This window comes from Sceloporus undulatus, chromosome 9, assembly GCF_019175285.1.
Source record: "Sceloporus undulatus isolate JIND9_A2432 ecotype Alabama chromosome 9, SceUnd_v1.1, whole genome shotgun sequence".
Classification (NCBI taxonomy): domain Eukaryota; kingdom Metazoa; phylum Chordata; class Lepidosauria; order Squamata; family Phrynosomatidae; genus Sceloporus; species Sceloporus undulatus.
Window position 1 is genome coordinate 4520589 of NC_056530.1, and position 20867 is coordinate 4541455.

Below are 20867 nucleotides of genomic sequence, written 5' to 3' on the forward strand. Positions count from 1 at the left end.
AGATGTCATTATGTGGCATTTTGGAGGGGGGGATTATTTTTAGCCTAGCAGCCAGTGGCGTCCTTAGTGTTGGTGTCACCCAGTGTGGGGGCCTGGAAGGGGATGCCAAGGGGGGGCAGTAGTGGCCTGCCCTGTTCCCCTCACCTCCCATCCCATTGTCTTGCTCACTGCCCTCCCCTTACCTGGCCAACCAGCTGCCCGTCACCCAGTCAGACCCAGAAAGGTCTGCCAGTTGGCATCACAGGGTTGGTCTGCCCTTCTTTCCTCTCCTGCTGCTTCACTCACTTGAACGCCTAGTTGCCTATCCAGGGCTACTTGGGGCAGGCTGGTGGCCAGGCTAGTGAAGCAGTGGGAGGGGATAGAAGGGATGCGCACTGCTTCTCCTTCTCCAGTGCCTTGGCTCCATCATACAAATGAACCATGGCACCAGAGAAGGCTGGAGGTGCATGCACCCCTCCCAACCCTCCTTCTCCAGTGCTTTGGCTCCCTCATTCAAGAGAGCCATAGCACTGCAGAAGATGGGAAGGACAGGAAGAGGGGTGCAACAGGATGTCACCCCTCCTTGGAGTGTCACCTAGTGCAATCTGCACCTCCTACACCCCTTAGTGACACCACTGCCTGCGGGGATGCATGTGGGTGAAGAAGGACAAGGATGAGCAGAAGGTATTTCAGGATCTACTGGTAAATCTCTTAAATTGTTTAACAATATCGTAAAGGCTTGCCTCCACCACTGACTCCGAATTACCCTGTTGGCTTGATGGAATGGTGCAGGGAAACTAGGAGTAAATCTCAGCTGTGTACTCACAAAAACCCTCCTCTTTAATTCTCCAGGAACATGGGACCTTCTGGATATTGCTGAATGGCAAATTCAGTCAATTGTAGGCAGTATGGCCAGAGGGCCATAAGCTGATTACTTCTCTGGTTTGTTGTTTTGCGCTTGACTCTGACTAGTGGACTTTAAGGTTGTTATAAAGAAACCTGTGTAGATCCTAGAAGCCTGAAGTGTGCTCATCCTTGTTGTAGCAACCCATCAGTGGAGCGCAAAGGTTGAGATCACTGGCTAGGGCCATACCAACTGGTGTCCAAGATCTGAATATATCAGCTGTTTCCAGTGCAATGTTTTTTCAGCAGAAAGAGAAAGAAGAAATCTCATTCTGTTCATAGGGTGCTAGTGGTGGAGGGGAGTTTAATAAGTAATAGCTGCTAACTGCTGCTGCATTTTCAAGACACACCTCTAATATAGGCAGCTGAGTCCATGGTGCAACACAAAGGAATACACTATTTCTATTGCAGCAGAAACTTTACTTAGAGGGTGGAGCCCATAATTTGCTGCCAGATTGTTTGAAGATAGTGTAGGGCCAGCTTTGTTTCAAATTCTGATAATGAATTTTTAAAAGGATATCCTTGAACTCTCCCTCAATCCGGTGATGAAATGAAGCTGCTCTTGCTATGATATTTGAGACTTGTTAATTTCAAATGCTTTTGCTTCCCTACCAATGAATCTTCCAGAAATTATGTCAAGTCAGTGGCTTGTTGCTTTGGGAGTTTTCTTTGGAAATGCAGATACATTACAGTGTTTTGTAGCCAAGAAAGCCTCTTCTGCACAAGGAGTCAGAAGAACCATTTAGTGCTTTAGGAAGATTTTTGAGTTTGAATTTGAGCTTGTGGTGATCCCTGGGGTCCAAGCAGCCAAACAGCCACCCTGTTCTTGGCCCTTAGACCCAGCGGATCCCTTTAAATTCCCCTAGAGTCTCCTGGGTCTCTATTCCTGCTCCCTGCTGAGCTGAATGATACCCCTTAAGACTCTCTAGTCAAGTTGCCACCACCCAGTGAATCTCCAATCAACTCCCCTTAGCACACACTGGGACTTGCTAAGGACTTAAGTTCCTTCTCTTACTAACCTGAACAAGCAGTAACCAAGCTAAGGCACAGGTACAGGAACAGAGACAGCAGATCCTTTTAAAGAAAAGTATTTATTCTAAGTAGACAGAATAGAGCAATAAGGTATCATTCATGTGAGGCCTCCTTGTCTTGCAGGTACAGAATGCATAGTTACAAGATGTTCATTTCAGGCAAGCCAAAAGATAAACATAACAAAAGCCTAGACGCACTAGCTATCACATTTCCTAAACTACTCACACAGAAATGGGTTCTGCAGTCCTTAATGTGTTTTTGGGTGCAAGGAGCTGGCCCTCATTGCCTAGCTCAACTTGCATCCCTTAAGCCTGTCTTTTGGCACAGGCTCAACAGCTGGGCTTCCAAAACAAAAAACAAAGATAAAGACCACATGGCACCAGAGCTTTTTAAAGCCCTCTGATGGAAGATTCTCGAAACTCCCGGCCCTACTCTCTGATTGGCCAGTTGGGCCTTAGGTCAGCTATGAAGTAACTTCTCATTAGCATGTGATGTAAGCTCTCATTAGCGTGTACCTCCCCCCATCTTAACCCTTTGTGGTTTGGGAGGAGTCCTCAAATGACTAGTGGCCCAGTCATTACAGAGCTCCCCCACCTTTCCTTTGCACAGGAAAAAAGATCCAAATAGCTATCTGAGGTTTTTATGTACTGCTTCCAAGATTTTAAAAGGTTCTCAAAGGGACTGTATTTAAAAAAGAGAGAGAGGTTGGAAAAAATATTTTTTGTACAACAAATCCCATAATCTCCCAACCATAATGGTGCTGAGATCTGATTTTGCCCAGCAGTTCTGTGTTTGGAGACTGAACCTCACTTTTAAACATAAAAAGGGAAGGTAGGAACCATCAGTTAGTTAGTACCTCTTAATTTGACCTGTTAGAAATGTGGAGCTGGAAATAGTATTGTGGATGGGTATGTACTTTCAAGTCACCTGTCAACTTATTGTGACTACGTGGATTTCTTAGGGTTTTCTTAGGCCAGGAATACTCAGAGGTGGTTTTGTCAGTTCCTTCCTCTGAATAGCCTACAGCACCTGGTATTTGTTGGTCATCTTCCATCCCAGTACTAACCAGTGCTGACCCTGCTTAGCTAGTTAAACTGGAGTTTGAATATTTTGAAAATCCAGTACAATGGGGCCTGCCTATTTGCGGACTTGCCATTCGCAGATTTCAGCATCTGCAGATGGCAAGCCTCTGGTTGTCCCCAGTAGTGATGCAGGCACATGGTCACACTGCCATTAGGGAAAGCTCCCAATTGTCTTGAATTGCGGCACATGCACATGGCAACGCCACCATTAGGGACAGCCCCTGTTGTTACTAATGGTGATGTATCCACATGCACATGCCACCATTTGGGGACAAAGTGCCTCCATGTGCACACGCTGCCGTTGGAGACAGTGGGACTTGAGGTCCAGTGGATTTTGGAGTCTGCGAGGGGAATGGAACCCCCTGCAAATACCAAGGTCCCACTGTACTGTTTTTTCCTAATTAATACAGTTAAGGCGCTTGGCTTATTTGTTGCCTTGTCATTATGTGAAAGGTTAAATCAGCCAGCAGGAATGATCTAACAACAACCTCATTTTCTAACATTTTGCTACTTCTTGAATAAAAAGATCTGAGAAACAAGTTAAGGTATCCCAAGGTACAGATTCTAAAGTGTGAGAGATCTTTTTTCCATGTAGAAACATTTCATGGCTTGCTGAATTTTGCCTTTAAAGGTCTCATGAAGGAGTAATAATTAGAAATAGAGGCTTCAACTTATCATGACCCTATGACTAGGAGACCTTCGAGATAACCTGTCATCAACAGCCCTGCTCAAGTTCTAGGAAATCTAGAACAGGTGATTAACTGAGCCAGTCACCTGTAATTTGATCTTCCTTTTTTCCTACAGTCTTCCACTTTACGAAGTATTATCATTTTTCTCCCAGAGGCATGATATGCCCAAAGTACAACAGCGCCAGTTTAGTAATTATGCCTATATGCATACAGCCATTATACCGTATATACTCTGCAAAAAACAAAAAAAGTTCCTCCACTAAAATTGTAGGAAATCTTGTAACATTCTTATTGCTAAATAGCTGTGAGCAATTTTAGAAGTGAGGAGTCTGCCTTAACAACTCTGCCACAAACCCACCAAGAAACTACTTTTCAGCTGCAACCCTTTCATTTGTTTGTTGTGACATTAACAGCAAAAACCTCCGCTTTTTTCTTCAAAAACACGGTGCCCTTTTTCATAGTACCCCTTGTTTAATAATAGAATTGGGCTTCCCAGAGTGCAATCCTACTTCTAAACAAGATTCACAGAGAGCACACATCCTGCTTTAATGGGGAAAATGGCTTTTTTTCTGTCCTTGAAATAGCAAATTGGATGGTGCTGACCCAGAATGATCTGTGCAAAGGCTGGGGGGTGCATGTTTCCCACCCCTCCTGTAAGGACAATGTTACTATAGCATGGCCTATTCAATTCCTGTATTTCACTTAAATTTATGTTCTTAGCTGGTATTTCAAAAGATTGCCCTGTACAGAAAGCTGACATACTCTTGATAAATGGGACACTTCTCATAGGGAGAGAGATGCACAGAGCTGCTCAGAGAGTTAGCTGTGGGTGCCCCACCCCCGCACTACTTTTGCACATTTGCTATTTAGAATCAGCTCAAATGTGCTTCTGGAGTGTGACCTAGCCATCCTGAATCGCTTCACAGGTTTTGCATGGGTATACACACACACATATACTGTATACTTGTGGATAAGTCTTGAAATTTTAGTCAAAAAATTGATGTAAAAAACAAGACTCGACTTATCCATGGGTCAATGCTAGTACTGAACTTTGACTCTTATTTTAAAAAAGGTACAATCCACTGGTGAAAGGCAAGGGTATAATCTGCCCTGGAAGTACTGACCCCACTCTAGTCTCTTCCATCCAGTTTTTAGGATGAGCATCCCAGCAGTTATGCCTGCTGGAATCAAGTTCTTTGGCATTGTTTTCCTTTCCTTCATCCTTTAGATCCGTTGTTACATGGCATTAAGTTTTACCCTCGACTTATCCATAGTTCATATCAAAATCCATAATTTTGGCTCCCAAATCTGCCCTCAACTTATACATGATGTTGACTTGTAGTTGAGTAAATACGGTATAAAGGTTGTATGCATGCAGTGATGCAAATGAGGTGACAGAGTTGCCATCACTATTGTGGCTCCCGGGTCAGGTCTTGTTACAGATCAGGCATAACAAGACTACATGTGAAAGGGATCTAGGAGTCCTAGCAGACCACAAGTTGAACATGAGAGAACAGTGTGATGTGGCAGTTTAAAAAAAATGTAATTCTAGGCTGCATCAGTAGAAGTATAGTGTCTAGATTGAGGGGAGTAATAGTGCCACTCTATTCTGCTTTGGTCAAGTCTCACCAGGATTACTGTGGCACCTCCTTTTCCGCCGGCAGGAAGCCTCAGCAGATAAACCGCGTGGTTTCCCGCCAGCAGAAAAAGAACCCACAAAAAGTGGGTTCTTTTTCCGATGCACTTGTGACGCCTGAGAGACATCACAAGTGTGCCGTGACGTGCGGACGCTAAGCATCTGTCATGTCAAAATGGCGGCACCATTTGTACAGGGCGCCATTATTTTGAAGTACGGAATACATACTAGAGTTGTGGGACGTCTGTAAGCGACGCCCCGAGGCAACCCTAGCACATATTCCTTATGTGGTAAAAGGCCCATCTGTACTGGGCCATAGTCCGGTTCTGGGCACCACGATTCAAAAGGGATGTTGAGAAGCGGGTGTGTGTCCAAAGGAGGGCTACCAAAATGGTGAAGGGTTTGGAAACCATGCCTTATGAGGAGAGACTTATCAGCTGGGTATGTTTAGCCTGGAGAGATGGTTATGATAGCCCTGTTAAAGTATTTGAAGGGCTCTTCAGCTTTACAGGTTTGCTATCAGAGGCATGTACCTTCAGTGCTTCACAGTGAAGTTCATGGTCATACAAGAAGTCCCAATTTCAACACACTGCACTTTTTCTATAAAGGCCAGCCTTTGGGGTTTAAAAAGCTTTCAGATATTAGACATGCAGGCAACTGCACTTTTAAGTTGCTACAGGCATTGCTGGCCTAACAAAAATGCATGGTTCTTGGAGTGCATAATGCATGTTTCCATGCAAGGATCTGCTTTTGCAATTTCTCAGAAATAAAGCTCTCTGTGTCAGAACCAGTTCGTGTCAATTTGAGGTAAACCACAACAGGAGCTCTGGCAAAGGCATTGCTTTGCTTGGTCACAACAAAGAGCAGGTCCGTCCTGGGAGGTTTTTTCAAAGATGATTTTGGAACCTCTGTGGGACTGATGTGGCAACAACTAGCTATTATTTCACACCATTTAGGACCAACAGTGACCATTTCATTGTAGCACTGCCTGCCTGAGGGGGTAACAGAAGCTAGGGTTCAGTGTTTTCCCCATTGGTGGCTAGTTGCTATTGGGTGAGAAATTCCAATTTATTATTGTAGCTGGCAAAGACTCCTTTATTTGGCTTCTTAAATGCTTTATGGGTGTACTTAGGAAGAACACTTTTTTTCAAGCAAGTTGCTCACTATACTACCAGCAGTGTGTTCATTTTGAAAACAGCCTTATCCAGAAATTTAGGTTCACTTACATCAAAGGGAGCAGCACGGTTATTGGTCTGAGTGTTGGGCTAGAACTCTGGGGAATTTCCCCTGAATAAATCTTGCCAAGAAGATTTATTGCCATCCCTTCTTCCTCAGGACAGGATTACTATAAGTTAAAGTGGCTCCTACAACAAACATCAAAGGTGGGGAAAGTTTGCTACTCCAGATACCTAGGGCTACATCTCCCAGAGTCCCTAACTGTTGACCATGCTTGGTAGAGTTAATGGGAGTTAAGAGGCCATTAAAAGCTCCCCATCACTGCCTTAAATAATGCTGTTGGAGTTAACACTGATCCCTACTTTCTCAGATTGTTTTAATTATTACATGATACAGTAAATAGCTTTTAGAAACTCATCTTGAGTGCAAGGCTCCAAATGAGAGAGCTGTTCCAGTTGCATTAGCTGCATTCTTCAATTGATGGTGGTTTAAGAATTGGGCAACAAGCCAAAGCACATCTTAATTGTCAAATTTGCCCCCCAGCTGTATGCAAAGAGTGATTTTCATCCTGAGCATTCTTTGAGTAACTGTGACATTCTTTCAGACACGTATTTGGAAGATTCTGTGCAGGGAACTTGCGTGATATTATTTATTTATTTATTTATTTATGGTATTTGGTCTGAGTGTTGCACTAGGGCTGCATCTACACTGCAGAATTAATGCAATTTGACATTGTTCTAACTGCCATGACTCAATGCTATGGAATCCTGGGATTTGTTGTTTGTTGTGGCACCAGAGCCCTCTGAAACAGAAGGCTAAATATCTCCCAAAACTACAGATCTCATAATACCTTAGTATTGAGCCATGGCAGTTAATGTCAAACTGCCTTTATTCTGCAGAGTGGTAGCAGTCTAGACTCCAGAAGGCCAGGGTTCAAATCTCCACTCGGACATGGAAAACCACTGGGTGACCTTTGGCAAGTCACACTCTCAAGTTCAGAGAAAGGCAGTGGCCACCCCCCCCCCCCTTTGAAAACATCTTGACCGTTATAGGTTCACCTTAGGGTTGCCATAGGTTGGTAAATTACTTGAAGGCACAAAGCAAACAACAACAGTGCAAAGAACAGTAAAATGCTTTGATAAAAGCAGGCTTTTTGTACAGGAAGTCACAAACAAAACTTCATGGAGATGTGGATATTTTACCATGCTAGATATAAATTCTTTATATGGCAGTTCTTAAATCAAGCTAGCAAAGCCCCAAGTGGCTTGTATATGGACATTAGATACTGTTGCCTGTGAACTGGTACCTGAATCCATGAATGTAGAATTGCAGCTGCTGGCAACCATATCATAATTTCACTTCACTGTCTTGTGTAACAAAGCCCTGCTATGTGCTGCATTTAGAAGTAACTGAGTTTGTTCACATGATGTAATATGCTTACATTTCAAAAGAGAGGATAATGTTCAGCAGTACAGTTATGTCCTTCATCTTTTGGGTCGTTTCATGATGAGAACTTTTACATACTGAGGCAGAGACATAGGCTAGCTACCCAGTTTGAAAGACCCCGTGAATGCTGTAATGGCTTCTATTTACATGGTGTGCTATTCTGGATTGGGGACTATACAATTTTCCAGATGTGTTTGGAGTATGGATACAATCAGCCCTAGCCATCATAACCAGCGTGGGGATGATGGGAGCTGTAGATTATTCACATCTTGAAAGTTTAACTGTCACCATCCCAATCCTACTGATCCCTTATTGGTAGAAATATGTGTGAAACTTCTTCAGACACCAACCACACTTTTCATTGGCGATAAAAGCCAGGCAGCCAGGATTGGCCCTCAGGCCTCTTAGCTTCATCTTTGCCTTGTTGTAGACTGATGTCTTCAATTTTGAGTTTGGTTTCTGTCTGTGAAAGCTGTGAAGTGTACATAATATAGTTTCTAGTTAGATTTGGCAATGTAACCCACCTCCATGAAGCTCCATCTCTGTGTGGTGGTGATTCCTCTGCATAGTGCTTGCCTTCCTATTGTGAAGACATATAGGATGGGTGGGAATCCCACTGAGTTTATGATCTCTGATTGGAATTACCACTGTGATTTTCTCTACTATGCTGGAAAGCAAGGCAAACACAGGGAAAACTTATTCCAGGGATAGATCTTTGTGGAGGGAGAAGGTATCATGCCTTCCATAGATTACTCCTCTTCCTCAGATGAGAAGAGCTGGCAAGACTGATCCCAGAAAGACATGCTGGAGGGCAGAACTGGAGGCTCCAGGTGGAAATCCTACTCTGGGATTCTTGCAGATTGAGGTAACTGAGCGGCAGCAAAACTCAGGAATTTGGCAGGGTCTAATTTGCCAGAATCTGCTCTCATTAGAGACTCCCTCACTAGGAAGTAACTCATTAGGAAGTCCCTTAGCTAGCGTTCTTTTGACGGCAAGTAGCTAAAATCAATGTCTACCTTTGCTTACCACGATCCCTTCTTGGCATTCCTGCCTGTTCTGTTATGTAGCTTCCTTGACTCTGATCTTCCTGTTGCATTACAGCAGGATGCTTTTCCATTTATCTGAACATGGCTCCCACTGACTGGTCCTATAAATGATGATGCCCCTGTGAATTTCTGTGTACTAATGCAGGCATCGCTTTGATTTTTCTCATTCCTTTGTAAATTCCTTTTACCTGTTGTGCACTTGCAGCCACAAAACAGGACGGAGATAACAGAAGCATTCTTCATGTGGAGAGTGATAGAACTTTAGGCCTCTCTGCTGGGAGAAGGGGAATGGCTCTTGAGGATGGGGGCAGACAGATGGAGCTTGGAGGAAGAGATCAGTCTCATAGCATCATCCCACAGATTTAGTTTCAAGGAGAAGTTGTCTCCGTTGCAGTTCTCCATTCCTGTGCTAGATTAAAAGAAGACTTGGGGATTTATTTGAAAGACTATGTATAAAGAGCCCAGTTCATCATTTTCACTCTGCAGGGCACATCTTTAGGCTAGTCTAGAACTCTGACTGTCTTACTTCAGCTACATCATGAGAAGACATGACTCATTAGAAAGGGCAATAATGCTAGAAAAGGTGGAAGGTAGTAGAAAGAGTGGAAGGCTACATGCTAGATGGATCAGAGAGGTTATGGACATGAAACTATAGGACCTAAGCAGAGCATAGGGGGTCCTGAAGATGTCTCTTCCACAGAGTCACCTTGAGTCAGGGTCAACTTGAGAGCAGTTAACAACAACAAAGGATTCTGGCTCACATCTTCCTCATTGGTAACAACCTTTAAACCACATCCAGTACCTCTAGTTTCATAGAATACAAATTCCAGCTTGTTCCTCTCCTATATTTCACTTCTCTTTCATAATGTTTACTGAGCTCTGTTTATATCAAGAGGCATTTCTGTGCATGGAATATTAATTCCTTCAGGACATTCCTTACAGATTGGTGAACACATACGTCCCAAGGATATCTGCAAAACAGGATCTTTCTAATTGTTGTTGGTAAGTGAGAGCAAGTTGTTTTCAACTCATGGTGATCCCATGAATAAGAGACCTCCAAGTCACCTTATCATTAGCAACCCTGCTCAGGTTGTGCAAACTCAGGGCTGTGGCTTCCATAATTGAGCCTTATCCATCTGTGATGCCATCTTCCTTCTTTACTACTGCCTTCTATCTGTGCTGTTTTTGCATGCCTTCAGGTCCTTTCTGACTTATGGAGACTCTGAGGTGAACCTATCATGGTAGTTTCTTGGCAAAATTTTGGACATATGTATTGACCAGTCTGTAAGGAGTTCCTGAACGGATTAATGTTCCAAGCACAGACAAGTCTCTTGATATAAGCAGATCTTAGTATACTTTCTGATAGTAAAACTGAGCTATCCTATAGGGGCAGAATGAGAGCTGGTGAAGATATCAGGGTTTTCTTGGCAAGATTTGTTCAGAGGAGGTTTACCTGCCCTACTGGATGGCCTTGGCAAGTCTTACACTCTCAGCTTCAGAGGCAGACATTGGCCTTCTACCTTACCAAGCATTATTCTAGTGCTTTTCTGGTAAATCTTTTCTAGTAAGTCCTTTTAAAGTATGGCAGTCTCAATTTAGTCATCTTGGCTTCTAGGGACAGTTCAGACTTGATTTGTGCTAGGAGTCATTTATAGTGGGTCCTTGGTATCTGCTGGGGCTTGGTTGCAGGACACCCTCCCCCCAATTCATGCCAAAATCTATGGGTGCTCAAGTCCCATTATATACAATGGCATAGTACTATGTTACAAAACAACAAAATCAAGGGCTGCATCTGCAGCACAGAAATAATCCAGGTTGACACAACTTTAACTGCCACGACTCAATGCTGAAAATCTGGGGTTTGTAGTTTCAGGAGACATTTAGCCTTCTCTGTCAGAGAGCCCTGGTGTCACAACAAACTACAAATCCCATAATTCTGTAACGATGAGCCATAGCAGTTAAAGTGGTGTCAACCTGGATTATTTCTGCAGTGTGGATGCAGCTAACATTTGCATTTTGGAATGTGGGTAATATTTTCAAGCTGTGGATGATTGAATCAATCAATGCAGAATCTGTGGATACGGAGGGCTGACTGTATGTCGCTTCCATAGTATCCATAGAAATCTTCCAACTCTTTTCTGGAACCTCCTGGACCCCTGTTATTTCTTTCCTTCTCTTCACCACCTGCTGACCTCCAAGCAAGTGAAAAATTAGAGTAGCAGATAGAAGGAGCAATAACTTTGTCAAGCCTTTTCTCTGTCTGTCTGGGAGTGGATGTCAAAGGGAAAACCAGTGCTGAGCAGCAGCTATGTGAAGGAGGAATGGGGTCCATTGAGACAATGTGGTCCAAGAGTCTCCATCCCAACCCTGGAAATGTTGCTGGCTGTATGTAGTAAACACACAACAAAAAGCAGCACAGCACTTGTCCAAAGCACAGTGACTGCCAACTAGCTACCTCCAAGGATGGGAGACTGCCAACAAATGCCAGGTGCTGTAGGCTGTTTTTCAGAGGAAGGAATTGGCAAACCACCTTTGAGTACTCCTTGCCTAAGAAAACCCTGTGAAATTCATGGGATCCCAGTAAGTCAACAGGCAACTTAATGCTGCATGCATTTCTCTCCCCCAAATGATGAATGAGGACAACAGGGCTTTCCTTGCTAAATGTTTGGCACCACAAAAGAAAAGGGCTTAATGGATTTGATCCTCCACTCCCTTCCCTCCTCCAAGCTTTGAGAGAAGCTCTTTTTCCACTCTCCTCAATAAGAGTGATGAATGGCAGTGTTGGGCAGTGCCTTTTCATATGAGTAGAAAATCTATTCTAGGGACTTGGATGTAGAATTTGTGTATCTGAATGTTCAAGTTTCTAATGTTAAACAGTTGTAATTTAATGTTACTCATGAGTTTTTCTAATCCTCTCGCTTTTCTTTGTAGCATTTGCTGTGGTACTCAGGATGTCTCAGGAAATGGAGGATATGATTGGTAAGTGTCTGTCTAATTTTTCAGAACCATTTTTGGTATCTCTCTGCTTTCTGATCATTGTACATTTTAAGTGTGAATCTTTCAGTGCCTTTTGTTCATAATGCTGTGGCACACTGAGCAATTGATTGGTCAGATGCTGTCAGTTGGCAAGTATTGTTTTGACTACAGTTATATATTCTCAGACGCATAAGACTATGATGTGTGTGGTGGTGGAAGAATAGACTTGTTATTGCTATTTAGCAGGACTATATGCAAAAAACATCATTTTGTTTTTTAATAGTGGCTGTCACCCAGCTTTATTTCTGTTTTTAATTTCATTTTTTTAAAAAATGACTTAAGTTTAGAGTGGTACTCCAGAAGAACTGTTCAGTGAATATGTTTGTAGTAACCTTATCTTAACACTTTTACACTGTACTGCAATTTTAAATAACTTAATCTTTTACCAAAAGCATCAAACCTGTTTTTTGTGCTGATAGGCTCAGGCTTTGAACATATTTGATTATTTGACAGTGTTTGTCAAAAAGCTATATACCCAATTTGTAAACAAGAATATTTTCATAATATTTTTAAGAAACCTTCTGCTTAAGTACCCTCTTCCAAATTTTGTAATAGTTTGTTTAAAAATATGCAGCCGTGTGATCATATGTAATATGAAAAGCAGTAACAATTCTAGAAAGTCAATTCATAGACTATAATAATTTCTATATTAGAAATTGGTTGGAAGGTTGGAAGGTCATTGCACTGTGGAGGTAGCACAGGTATGGCTGGAAATGACTCTTGCCAGAAATCTTGGAGAGCCTCTGCCAATCAATGTTGGTAATACTAATAAGTGGACAGATCAGTGATCGAGTTTGACATAAGCCAGCTTCCTGTGTGTTGTTAATAATGTTGAACAATTGATTAAAATTCAACAGCAATTAGAGAGAGAGAGAGAGAGAGAGAGAGAAGGGGGGTGGACCTCCAAGTCATTTTTTACTCAGGATCACCATATATAGGATTTTCTTGGCACGTTTCTTCAGAGGAAGTTTGTCATTGCCATCCTCTGAGGCTGAGAAAATGTGACCTTCCCATGGTCATCCAGTGGTTTTTATGCGCAAGCAGGTAATCGAACCCTGATCTCCAGAGTCTTAGTCCAACTTTCAAACTACTACACCACTATGGCCCTCATATATATACACATTGTTTAATGAAATACAGTGGTCTCAGATTGTTGGTGCACATTTTGGGATCCCTGCTATGAATTTAGATCCCTACTCGGCCTATCTATCTGTTACTGGAACTTTTAGAAGATCTGATGTTTTCAACCATCTTGCTGGTCCTTTTAACAGGAAGAGTATAAATCAGCTTGGATAGCTTACTTTCTATCTCCTTTAAATGAAATTAGATTCTGTAAGAGTCTGCGTTTCTAGCATTACCAGTTCTATTTGAGACAGTGGTCAAAATAAATAAATCTTTTCGCCGACATGAATGCTCATAGTACTCTTTTTTAAAGAAGCCATGGCATTAAATGGTAGGGCAGAAGGCTGATGTAAACTGGTGCATTTGTTAGTCTGTCACGTTTTGTAAGCATAAATGTGGACAGTAGCTTTTGTCATAGTCCTTGGCTGTTATCCTGGGGCTTGGGAATCAGGAGGTGCTGTTCTGTGGAGCGTTGTCAAAGTGCCCATAATGGCAGGGGTTTTGTTGTGGAAAGGCCAGCTTAGGACACAGCAGAGATTGGTCTCCAAGATTCTAATGACTTGGTTGACATGGCTTCAGCTTCCCATTTATACTGGAGTCTGTGCATTGAAATATCTTCATGCTGATTGAGTTAACTGAATGTATCCCTGCTGATACTGTCCTTCCCTACTTCTAGATTGGGTGCAACAAATTCTGCACAATGATCTATGGACAATATAAGTGGTAATGGTTGTACAAATTCCATCACTGATGGATTTATCATCTTTAAGCGCCTTTACAGTACAAAGACCACACTTACAAACCATTTCTGCTTGAACATAGACAGTTAAACAGGAAAAAAAGCATGTGGCTTCTGCATGTGGATTAATTCCCCCTTCTGACTACTAAAATACCCCATCTTGGGAATATAGAGAGATTTTGTAGCACCTTTGAGGCTAACTAAGGCCTGTTACAGACTGCCAAAATAAAGCTGCTTTGGGTCTCTTTGGAGGTATGCTGTTTAAATGATGCATGCACCCTAAGAATCCGGAAGCTGCACCAAAGCTGCACTCCAGTGCTTAGGAATGGAGTGTGGCTTTGGCGCGACCTCCGGACTCTTAGGATCATTTAAATAGCATACCTCCAAAGAGACCTGAAGCAGCTTTATTTTGGCAGTCTGTAACAGGCCCAAAGAAAGAAGTTGGCAGCATGAGCTTTCATAGACTTAAGTCTATGTTCTCAGATGACCAAATGCAACTGAGGAAGCAGACTTAATAATAATAATAATAATAATAATAATAATAATAATAATTTATTTCTATACCGCTACTCCAGCGATCACTTCAGTCTATGAATCTCATGCTGCCAATTTCTTTCTTTCAATTAGTCTCAAAGGTGCTACAAAATCTCTCTATATACTGATTCCACAGACTAATACTAATATGGCTACATCTTTGAATTCTACTGCTGGGAATATTGGGTTGAGACAATCAACTTACAATTAAGGACTTCTGAGTCCTGTTTTCACAACACATCTGTAATGTGAACCTATGTTGGGGGAGACATGGCGGGTATCTGAAGAAAGTATATATACTTGCAGTCAGGAATCCTAAAATTCTCGTCACATACAGATTCAAAACAAATGTTCAACTGCATGATTATCATTTAGGGGAGGGGACTTGTTATGAGAACAAGGATTTCAGTTTTATTTCTCACCTAGTGACTATCCTTTGTGCCAGGAAACTTGACCAATTTATTCTTGCTCAGGTGGGGAATGGATATTTTAGGTCTCAAACACACTGTATAAATAATCCAGTTTGAGATCGCTTTAACTGCCCTGGCTCAGTGTTAGGGAACCTTGGGAATTTTAGTTTGTTGTGGCACCAGAGCGCTTTGACAGAAAAGGCTAAATGTCTAACAAAACTACAGTTCCCAGTATTCCCTAGCATTGAGCCAGGGCAGTTAAAGCAGTCTCAAACTGGCTTATTTCTGCAGTGTGTTTGGGACCTTAGAATTATTTCTGAAGCTAGGATTTTGGTTTATTGACAAGCCATGATTCATAAACCATTTTAAACCACTTTTGGTATTTGTTTGGTCTGTTCAGCTGAAGGAAATCATAATCGTGGGTTCTAGCATAGTGTTAAACTGTTCACACTTGGTTTGTTGACCAAGCAAAAACGGATGGCAGAGATTGCATTTACTAGCCTATCACTTGTGCACATTATAGTTTAATAAAACAAAATTTCTGGCCAAAAATGCCATGCAAATGTAGCTAGTAGAGTAAAGCTTTAATTTACGTGGCTGGTTTTGAGTCCGACACTTTCTCCCTTAGCATTTGTCTACGTGCATGCATTTCTGAATCAGGTGACTTGGGTGATTTCTGCCCTTTGCCATTTGTTTTGTGGCTTGCACTGCATAATGTATGTTCAGCTGTTAAGGTGCCATTTGTGCATTTCACTGACCACTAGAGGGACTCATAGAATTACTATTTTCTCCTTTTTCTAGAAAACAGATTACAAAAATGCTTAGGTGCCACATTTAATAGAAAATGTATTGCTAATAAAAGCTAATATGCCTGATACATAGAGGGAAACTCCTTGTTTTCTTTTAGATGTATTTTTTCAAAAAGTGCTTTAAGATGTTGAAACCTTCCAAGGAGGGTGCATTATTGTTATGTGGATGCTGTGAGTACATTGTTGATCAGCATAAATTGATTTGGGAGAACACTTTGGATTTCTAGCAAATACTTGCTGAATGATTCCTTAATTTCTTACAAAATGCTTTACACACACACATACACACTGTATGTGCCTTCAAGTTGCCTATCCATTATCGTGACCCCATAGGGTTTTTTAAAGACAAGGAATACTCAGAGGAGGTTTTGTCAGCTCCTTCTTCTGAAATATAGACTACAGCATCTGATTTTCATTAGTGGTCTTTCATCCAAGTACTAACCAGGGCTGACCCTTGCTGGATCTGGTGCCTTTAAGGTATTTAGGGCCAATGGTAGCCTGATTTTATTTGTAGTAGCCAGTGTGAATATAAAAAGTACCACTGGTCACACATGCAGAATGTCTTTAAGTTTCTACTCAGTGAGTGCACCTGCCTGTTATTTCTGTTGTTGCTGTGTACCGTCAAGTCCTTTCCGACTTATGGTGAACTTAAGGCAAACCTATTATGGGGTTTTCTTGGCAGGTTTCTTCAGAGGAGGTTGCCTCCTCTGAGGCTGAGAGAGTAAGATAACCCCAAAGAAGAAAGAAGAAAAATTTGCCAGAAAATGCCACCAAAGCAGCATTAGGCATCAAAACACGCCAACCACCAAACCCTGCTAAAAGTTTCCAAAATTGCCCAAAAAGTCTATTTCTGCACATCTGCTTCCAGAAAACCATGGGAATAGACTTCCATTCATTTCTTGGTTTTCTTAACTCATATTAAAAATCAATTAAATTATCCATCCAACTGGTTTGTTAAAGATCAAAATGGTTATCTGCATTTAAAGACTCTCCTTGGGTGTCTGGCTTCAAGGACTATCATGAGGAGAGTCTGCTCTTCAAAATTTACTATCACTGTATAGGACCAAAGACAGCCAAGAATCCAGGAAAACACACCAGCTCAAGAGGACCCTGTTTTCTTGACTGAATGTTAACTTATTTTTCAGGAGGATCCAGTGACCAGCCTGGCAAGACAGAATCTGTTCTGGGCCTTCACACACTTCTCTGTGAAGTTGCCATGTACATTTAAGTGACTTACAAAAGAGACATCTGCACACAACATTAAGTTTCTCCGGTCCTGCTCTAGAGCGGCCGAACGTCTTTGGAGAAAGTCCAAAGAGTGGGCTGATTTTATCCATTTCAAATTTGTTCTTTCTTCCTTCTCACGCGCCCTCTCTATGGCAAAACAGAATTATTACAAATCACTGATCTCTTCCAATGAGAGGTGCCCGCAGCGTTTGTTCTCCACCTTCAACACTTTGCTTAAACCTCCCTCTCCTCCTGTCTCTTCATCTTTCTCTCCTAATGACTTTGCTAACTATTTCATCTCTAAGATTACCACTCTTCGCTCTGAGATAGTCCCTCCTGATTCTTCTACTGCTCTTAATCTTCTTTCGCCTTCCCCTAACAAATTTTCTGTCTTTCCTCCTGCCTCTTTGGATGAACTCTCTACACTTCTGAACTCTTCCAAACCTGCTACCTGTCCTCTTGATCCTATTCCTACTCGTCTTCTAATCTCTATAGCTCCCTCCTTTCTGCCCTCGCTCCTCCATATCTTCAATCTCTCTCTCTCTACAGGCTCCTTCCCCTCGGACTTCAAACATGCTCTCATTTCCCCAATTCTGAAAAAACCTTCTCTTGACCTCTCCTCTCTGTCTAGCTATCGTCCGATTTCTCTTCTCCCCTTTCTTTCTAAAGTTTTGGAACGGGTTGTCTATTCACGCTGTCTTGAGTTTCTTGAAGCCAATTCCATCCTTGATCCCTTTCAGTCTGGCTTCCGCCCAAGGCATTCTACAGAGACAGCTCTCACTAAGATCTCGAATGACCTTTTACAGGCCAAGGCTAATGGCCTTTACTCTGTTCTCATTCTTCTCGATTTGTCTGCAGCCTTTGACACCGTTGATCACTGTCTCCTAATTGACATACTCTCTGACATACTCTGTTCTTGACTGGTTTAGATCTTACTTGTCTGGCAGATCTTTTGCAGTAGTTGCAGGGGGTCAGACTTCTTCTCCTGTTCCCTTATCTGTTGGAGTTCCCCAGGGCTCTGTTCTGGGTCCCCTTCTGTTTTCTCTCTACACACTGTCCTTAGGAAAACTCATTAGCTCTTTTGGCTTTTCCTACCATCTGTATGCCGATGACACCCAGCTGTATCTTTCTGCCCCTGACCTTTCTCCAAGGCTTGAACAGCAAGTCTCATCTTGCCTTACAGCTGTCTCGCAGTGGATGCGCCATCGGCGTTTGAAGCTCAACATGTCCAAGACGGAGCTTCTTGTCTTTCCTCCTAAGCCCAACCTTCAACACTCCTTTTCTGTCTCTGTGGACAACATTTCCATTCAACCAGTCCAGCAAGCCCGCAGTCTTGGCTTTATCTTTGACTCTTCTCTGTCGTGTATCCCTCAGATCCAGACCACAGCCAAGGCTTGTAGATTCCTTTTGTACAATATTGCCAAAATCCGACCATATCTCACTGCCTCTACTGCCAAGATCCTGGTCCATGCCCTAGTGATCTCACGACTGGATTACTGTAATGTCCTCCTGGCTGGGCTTCCTTTTTCTCACCTCCGTCCTTTAATCTCTGTCCAGCATTCAGCTGCACGCATTATCACTTCCACCCACCGCTCTGACCACATCTCTCCTGTGTTGGCATCCCTTCACTGGCTCCCTCTCCCTTTCCGCATTCAGTATAAGCTCCTGCTGTTGACATTCAAAGCCCTCCATGGACTGGCCCCTCCTTACTTATCAGACCTTCTTTCTCCTCACCTTCCCACCAGGGCCCTCCGTTCTGGTAGTCAAGGTCTGTTGTCTCAGCCCAGGATTTCCTCTGCCCCATCCCGGATTCGCCCCTTTTCACTTGCTGCCCCTCACTCCTGGAACCTTCTTCCTCCACAAGCAAGAGCCATCACTTCTTTAACCAGCTTCAAAACGGAGCTGAAAACCATCCTATTCAGAGAAGCCTTCCCAGGCATCGCATAATTGTCGCTTACTATCTGATGTTCTGTTGTTGGCTGTTTATCGATCCATTTCCTGTATTCCTATGTACTGTATATGTATTATCCTACTTGTGATTATGTATTTTCCCTGGATAATGATTAACCATCCATTATGAAGCCTTGCCCTCCCTCCAGTCCATCTGCCTTGGTCCAGGCCTCGGAGGTTGAGAGGAACTGCTGGACCTCTTACCCTTTCTCGTCACCACTCCCTTCTCCTTCTGTATCATGTCTTTTTTAGATTGTAAGCCTGAGGGCAGGGAACCGTCTAACTAAAAAGATTGCATGTACAGCGCTGTGTAAATTTACAGCGCTTCATAAATAAAGGTTAATAATAATAATAATAACATAGCCCAGCAGCCCTGACACTTTTATCCCATCTGGTCTCCAATTCCAGAAATGGCCCCTTCAAGGAGAAAAATAATCTGGGCATGCACTGACTCAGATTCAGAGCCTCCCACTAACATGCACATTTTATTCTTCTACCCACTTGTACCATTTTATTTTATATATGGTTTATATACAAGTGGGGTAGGCACAGTGTTTACATAATTGTAAAGGCTAAGCCACCTTGTAGCCCGCCTGTGGCAAAAAGATGACACAACTAGATTTTGAAAAAGAAGTAAGAATAGAATAAATAGGATTGCTTCCACCATGTATGATCAGTAGCTTTTGGCACAGGCTTTATCTGTGGCCACCCCAGCAAAATTACTGCTGGCTCACGTTCATACTGAATTATTTCATGTCAAAATCTTCTGTAGCTCTTCTCCCCTCAGTTAGAATGCAGTTGTTCCAGTTGTACTTGCCTGCCTGACAAGCCTCAACTCGATGCTCATGCCCAATTTTTCCAGTTGCTCCTGTTAGTTAAGAGTTCCCTCATGCATCTCTGCATTGTTTTAGTCAAACTATTCAGCTGCAGGGCCATTTGATGGCATTTGTTACTGTGAACTTGCTGCCTATTAGGCGTGTCTTGCTTTAAACAAAGTTACTTTGCTGCTACTCATCTGCCTTGAGTATCAGGATATAAATAAAATCATCATCATCACTACCACCATCACCATCATCATCAAAAGAGGCAAATTGCCTCTCCTTGAAGTCTCATCTTTTAAATATGTCAGAGGTTTAACATTTAAAATGTATTTAGTTCCCAAAACCAGGAGTGAACTTTTTGCCTTTCTGGTTTCATTTTGCTTCCCAGCTGTTGTTCGTTTTTTGGTATTGTTGTTTTGGCATTTTTGGCACACCTGAGGGGTCCAAGGGGCAGAAGGTTGTGCCATAGAGGAAATAATCGTTTGAGCCTGCTTTAACTGCCTTGGATCAATGCTAGGGAATTCTGGGAGCTGTAGTTTTGTGAGACATTTAGCCTTTTCTGTCAGAGAGCTCTGGTGTCACAATAAACTACAGGATCCCCAGGATTCCCTAGCACTGACCCAGGGCAGTTAAAACAGTCTCAAATGGGATTATTTCTGCAGTGTGTTTTGGACTGAAGTTGCACACACGTCAGCATTAAGCCAAATCAACCAAAAAGCAATTTTAGTGGGCTGGATTTTTGTTTGTTTGTTTTCGCATACGTTAAGATTAAGATTAGGCCATATCTCACTCCATATAACATTCGGCATAGCATCTAGGGTTTTTAGTGCATTGCTACTGGTCTGTGGGCAACTTGAGGAGTATGTCAGCAGCTCCAGAAGGCATAGCCTATTTTTGCCCAGAAGCTGCAGCTGAACTCTTGAATAATTACACAGATGATAACATACATACAGGTGCACTTGTATATTTGAAAAAGTGTATTTCCTTCAAGTAATTTTTGGATTTCAGTAATTAATCGGTACTGTTGGAGGGCACTTATTCCTCCATCTTGACCCCATCTTGACTGCACAGCATGCATTTTAGGTAGAGAGATGACTTTGTTTCCATAGGAGTTCTGATTGTTGCTCTTAGGCTCATTTTTGTGATTGGGTAGAAGTGTTAACTGAGGACAGTAGATCAGATGCTTTTACTGACATTACATGACTTCTTTGACTTGTGTGTTGTAATGAC

At 42.4% G+C, this 20867-nt stretch overlaps 2 protein-coding genes across 7 annotated transcripts in view; one reads left to right on the forward strand and one right to left on the reverse strand.

Moving 5' to 3' along the window:
* The window catches only part of FGR (FGR proto-oncogene, Src family tyrosine kinase), a 665433-nt gene that overhangs the window by 444780 nt on the left and 199786 nt on the right, over positions 1–20867 (reverse strand). The window lies entirely within an intron of this gene.
* Positions 1–20867, forward strand: part of PHACTR4 (phosphatase and actin regulator 4) — a 148520-nt gene that overhangs the window by 25778 nt on the left and 101875 nt on the right. For 2 of the 4 annotated variants that reach the window (XM_042440821.1, XM_042440823.1), the window contains one exon: positions 11921–11968. In XM_042440821.1, the coding sequence (XP_042296755.1) occupies positions 11941–11968 (28 nt within the window). In that variant the 5' untranslated portion in view covers positions 11921–11940. The other 2 variants (XM_042440824.1, XM_042440822.1) reach the window with 2 other exon arrangements.